Here is a 5,565-nt window from a genome sequence, read left to right as displayed (position 1 = left end):
ATGATTGAATGGAAGACCTGGTGAGATGAACATCAAAAAKTCTCATATATACAGTACATCCGTTGTACTGAGTATATCTGTTATACTCACAGGCCAATCTTTTTATAAGATTGTAAACAATTTCATATGTTGAAATTGGATGTTATCTTCCCATTCCCTTAATCTGAAAAGATTAAATAAGTGGATTTGCAAAGATCTACTTACAGTTTCTTGAWTTGACGGCTTACATGGAAAATTTCATTCATCTTATGTATGATGGAATGATTCTCATTTCATCATAAGGGGGAGTATATGTAATAATGAATGAAATATTCATTTCCGAACATTGTTAAAGGGGATTTGATGCAAAGATCAAGGGGGAGTAACTTCGAAAGTGGCAAAAGACTCAAAAGAAGCGCGACTGAAGATGATTACAGAAAGATTTTTCATGTGCTACAACAACTGAGAGATATTGAATGTGAAGATCATCTTTATAATAGTTTACTGAAGATTAATTCTGAAGATCCTTTGAAGATCAAATCTTATACATTGTTTCTGACAATCACTGTTCTAGATTGTCAAAAGAGAAGATCACTGCAGTTCTACATTCGAGGGGGAGAATGCTGGAAGATCTTTCTCAACAGTTGATTGCTTAATGATTTCAAGTTGAAGATTTCTTTTGAAGATGACATATTGTGCTTAAAGATTCAAAGTTCAAACAGGACTTAAAGTGCAGAATTTCTTTCAAGTCTGAATACAAAGGTGGAGAATGTTAGGACTGAAAATCAGTATTAAATTGTATTCGTCTTGAAAGTTAAATATTGTCTATAATTGTAAAAGTCATCGTGTTTGACTTTTCTTAGACAGGTTTGACTTTGACTATGTTTAGTAGTTTGACCATATAAATAGGAGTTTGTCTTTGTAATTGTAGTGTAAGAGAGCTTATTGTAATATTCAAGATACGTAATAGAGGTTTGACTAATAAATCTTGTGTTGACCTTTTCTCTTAATATTCATATATGTGTTCTTGATGTTCTTACAAGTAATATCTTAGATCTGCCATGATAATGGAGCTTTGCATGAAGATTGATCACTGAAGTGGGGCACACATCGTTAATTCAAGAACACTTGCATTTTTTGAAGAAGTCGAGTTATACCTGTTTGGAATCTCCTTGGACTTGGGTCCAAGGGTGGTGTCTGATTGGTTTGAACTTGGCTCCAAAGGTCAAAAGCACCTGGAGGTCCTAGGTTCAAATCCAATGAGAAATAAAAATCCTCTTGTGGCCACGGAGGTTCAAATGCGGTGACTCCGGGCTATCTGCAAAGTTTGCAGGTGGTTGCCCTGGGATTAGTCGGCTCGCATAGCGGGTTGGATATCCAGGTTAATAAATAAATAAATAAAAAGAATCTCCTTGGAGATCAACATCGGCTGAGTATCAACCATGGCTCCCCGAAGTGCATTGCAAATGAGGGGACTATATATACATGTATATATATAGGGTTGGGTTCACGTGAGACAAATTTGTTTTCCTGAGACATGTGAGACACGATTTTTACACTTGAAACTTCACAACAAAATGTTGTGAAGGTAAAAAGAAGCCAAATCTGCACAGCAAAAACACTGTGAAGTGTGAAGGTTATATATATATATAGAGAGAGAGAGAGAGAGAGAGAGAGAGACTTGGGATCACATAAGACTAGTCTGTTTTCGTGAGACCCGTGAGACCACTTTTTTACACTTGAAACTTCACAGCAAAATGCAGTGAAGGTAAAAAAAAGCCGAACCTTCACAGCAAAAATACTGTGAAGGTTACCTTCACAGCGTTTTTCTGTGAAATTTCAAGTGTAAAAAAGTGGTTTCACGGGTCTCACGAAAACAGACTAGTCTCACGTGAACAAAACCCTTTATATATATGAATCTAAACTAATTCCTTCAAAATGTGAAAAAGAGACTTACCTTAAACCCGAAGAACTTGAAATTGACTCGGCATCTTTGTTCTTTAAAGAGTTGTCTGTACCAACTATGACGTTAGGATGATCCCATGGCCGATTCCCGAATCAAATCGTCAATTTTGGTTAATCTCTCATCTTTATCTTCTCATTGAGAAGAATATTTTATATTTGGGTCGAGAGGTTTCATCCCAAGTCCGTTGCAAATGAGGAACTACTAGATAACTACCCCATTCGTTGCCTTAAATATCAATGATGAAAAGAAAAACCAAACAAAAAATTTGTGTGAAGAAACTCTGGGGGTTAGATTTTTATTTTAGGTTGAAACCAAGGACTCCCTATTGAGACATAGATAGGGGTTTGGAGTTTGGTTCTAGGGTTTCATACCGCACCCGACCTTAGATTCCTTGTTCTTGTAAGCTAGTCATAGGGCTTGAATATTCATAGCCGAGACTTATTGAGGGGCATGGGAAGTGAAACCCGGTTTTGGAGGAAAGGTGCGGGTGAGTAGTTAAAGGGGGAAGGTGTGTTGTAGGTTGCGTAGCTTTGAAGATAAACAGTACCTCATAAAAATTCAAGAAAACTGAAAGTGTTGCATTATAAGATAGTATAGATGTGTAACTTTAACTTTTGCGATGTTGGTACAAGACCATACCAACCGAAAAAAGTTGGTGCTAATTAAGTTAGTACTAAGTATTATTGGTTGGTATACGGTATAAGTATTTGCAAATTGGTTGGTATACGGTATAGCGAAAAACCATGGTACCGTACCATGTTCACCCGTAGGTGTAAACATAAAAACATCCAATTTTCTACACATTCAGTTAAAACGAGCCAAAAAGTTTCTAGTGTTCCATGTAAAAAGATGGTAAATTAAAGTTCTTATGTCAAATAAACATCATATTTTCTTCACATTATGTTAAAATGAGTCAAAAAATGTTCCATGTAACAAGATGGTAAATTAATGTTCTTATTTCAAATTAAAGAGTTGTACTTGACATCCAGCAGTAGAGGTTTAAGGCTCATCAGCAGAAATTGAGCATTGAGATAGAAGTAATAAATATGTAATAACATACCTTGGCATACAAAACAAACAGCATATTTTGCTCTGATAGCAACAGGGACACGCTTTGTCATAGTTCATTCAGATGCAAGTGATACTTCAAAACAGCAATACTGCTTAGTTGGTTTTCCATTAGGTCCTATATGGATCAAGATGTCTGTGTGGATTAATCTGTCTGTATAGATTTCTTTGGGGTCTTTTCATAGATGAAAGGAATGTGTTTTTCAATTGGGAGAGGATATGGAAAAAACTTGGCTTTCTGCATAAAGCTCCTCCTAGAAGCTTACGGAATAAACCACTTTCTATATCATTAAGCCACTACCATACAGTCATGTATAACTGACCGAATAAGCTATTAGTCCCATTAAGCTCATTAAGTTGCTAACAAACAGGCTTTAAGAGAACTTCCTGTTACTCCAAATCACAGTTATGATCACCCATAGTAAATTGAGGTTTCACATACATAATGGGTTTCACTTTCATTACTTGCTTATATCTATTCTTGATACCCTCCTCAATTTTCTCACAAAGTTCATCATCTAATAAATCCCTTTTCCCTACTGATTTTAGCATTCCATGGACTAACTTATAAGTATATTCTCTCGGTATTGACCCTTTATCAACCAATTCAACAAGAATATCCCATGCCTCTAATGCCTTCCCCGCCTCACAAAAGGCATGGATAATAGGGGTATAGGAACTCGTAGTGGGTAATCCGTGATTTAATTCTTGCATCCTTCGCAACATCTTAATAGCCTTATCAATCTCGTTAGTCGAACAATAGTATCTTATGAATGAATTATAGGTAACACGATTAGGGAAGCAACCCCGTTCAACCATATCATCAAACAATTCTAGAGCCCTCTCAATTCTGTAAGTCTTGCAACAGCCATCAATCAAACAATTATATGTTACAACATCTGGCATAAAACCCTTAAACAACATGATCCGAAATAAGTGGTTAGCTTCCCACATTCTCCTCCTGATGGCCTTCCTACACCCAGTCTGTAGGCTATGTTTACAATAAGAACTAATCAAAATTGTATAAGTAAAAGTATCAGGTGGGCACCTAAATCCCGGCAACTCCATTTGCTCGAACAAAAACTTAGCTTTTTTAAAGTTGCCAACTTTGCATAACGCAGAAATTACTGTATTATATGAGTAAACATCCGGTCTACAGTGAAATTGCTTCATCCTGTAGAACGCAGCCAATGCTTCATTTACCAGCCCCTCTTCTCCTAGAACTTTTATCAAACAGGTCATGGTCTCGGTTGTAACTAGCCCACCACTACTTCTTCTTGTCATATGCTTTAGAAAGTTCCAAAGAACTTCCAATCTATTTCCTTTAGCCAAAACAATACCCATCTCTCTACAAGTCCTTTCATTATGATCGAACCCAAATTCAGACTCAACCCAGTAATAAAACTCAAGAGCTTTGTCCAATCCTAACCTTACTTTTTGTGGGTCTCTGTAAGCACCTGGGCCAAGAATAATCACGCCTTTGTGAATTTTAATTGATTCCTCATGAAGGTTTCTTTGTTTGAGAGGAGCTCGGCGTCTGGAGCCACTTTGACAGCCAATGGATCTTGTGGATTGGAAGAAGTATCTCGGTATGGATCTTAGGACCTCAGTGATCAGTTTGGTTGCCCATGGTTGGTTTGAAAACTGATGGCTTAACGAGGATGAATTAGCAAGATGCGAGTCAAATGGACGGTTTTGGATGATTGCAGCCAAGATTTGATTCACAACATGAGCATGACAACCAAATGCATACTTTGAAGAAATCATACTTTTGAACCAACTTGCAGGATTCTGAATGTAGTATCAGGTCGAAAACCAAAGAAAATTAGGCGGGGAAGCGAGAATTACCAAGATTTCTGTAGAGATCGTCAACAAAGAATTTAAATTATGAATTAAATAAAATATGATATACACTCAAATGTAATGAACAAAATGCTTTACAAAACAAAAATGCAAATATAACACCAAGTTAACATTGTAGTATATCTAACAAATTACACATACAATGCCACAATAAGACGGATGCACATAAAACTAACACAAATACATTTACATACACTAAAATAACCTAAAACCATTACACTTAACCCTGATTTTTTTCTCTTTGCCAAATTTGAGTCGTAAATCGACATTAACAAACGAAAATTTTAACGATTAGGGGATGGTCAACATAAGAAAATTAAGAAATGCAAGAAGCAGAAAGTAATAGAATTAGTTTAAGGTAATTTTAGGAACCGAAAGTAGAAAAGATAATCGAATCAAAACCTGTAAATCTCAAAGCTTCGTCGTTTGTCAATGGCCGATATGGTTGCTGCTTTGTGAAGAAGAATAACCAGCAAATGGGTCAAATCAAAAAGGAATATATTAGCAGCAATGTGGGCTGCTGTTTGTTGGGTCGAAAGGAAAGGAGAAGCCCAAACGGGCAGTTATGGACTTGTCGGTTGGGTTTCGATAATGTTATTTTTATTTCAATTTTAATTGAATATCAACAGCAATGAGATATATAGATCAATTCAAATGTGATTCATGAAATGAAGGTGACATTAAAAGTA

At 36.3% G+C, this 5,565-nt stretch overlaps 1 protein-coding gene across 1 annotated transcript; it reads right to left on the bottom strand.

The window, feature by feature from the left end:
* Positions 1 to 3,365: 3,365 nt before the first annotated feature.
* LOC112502743 (pentatricopeptide repeat-containing protein At1g77405) lies at positions 3,366 to 5,307 on the bottom strand. The gene is made up of 2 exons (XM_025106741.1): positions 5,279 to 5,307; positions 3,366 to 4,869 (listed from the first exon to the last, which is right to left on the bottom strand). Exon 2 carries the CDS (start codon positions 4,778 to 4,780, stop codon positions 3,404 to 3,406), a length of 1,377 nt encoding a protein of 458 aa, XP_024962509.1. The 5' UTR covers positions 4,781 to 4,869; positions 5,279 to 5,307; the 3' UTR covers positions 3,366 to 3,403.
* Between the last annotated feature and the right edge of the window lie 258 nt (positions 5,308 to 5,565).

This window comes from Cynara cardunculus, unplaced genomic scaffold (assembly GCF_001531365.2).
Source record: "Cynara cardunculus var. scolymus isolate 2C unplaced genomic scaffold, CcrdV1 Un_Scaffold_1848, whole genome shotgun sequence".
NCBI classification, from domain to species: Eukaryota; Viridiplantae; Streptophyta; class Magnoliopsida; order Asterales; family Asteraceae; genus Cynara; species Cynara cardunculus.
The sequence above is the reverse complement of the archived record's forward strand: the minus strand, read 5'-3'. Positions and strand labels throughout refer to the sequence as shown.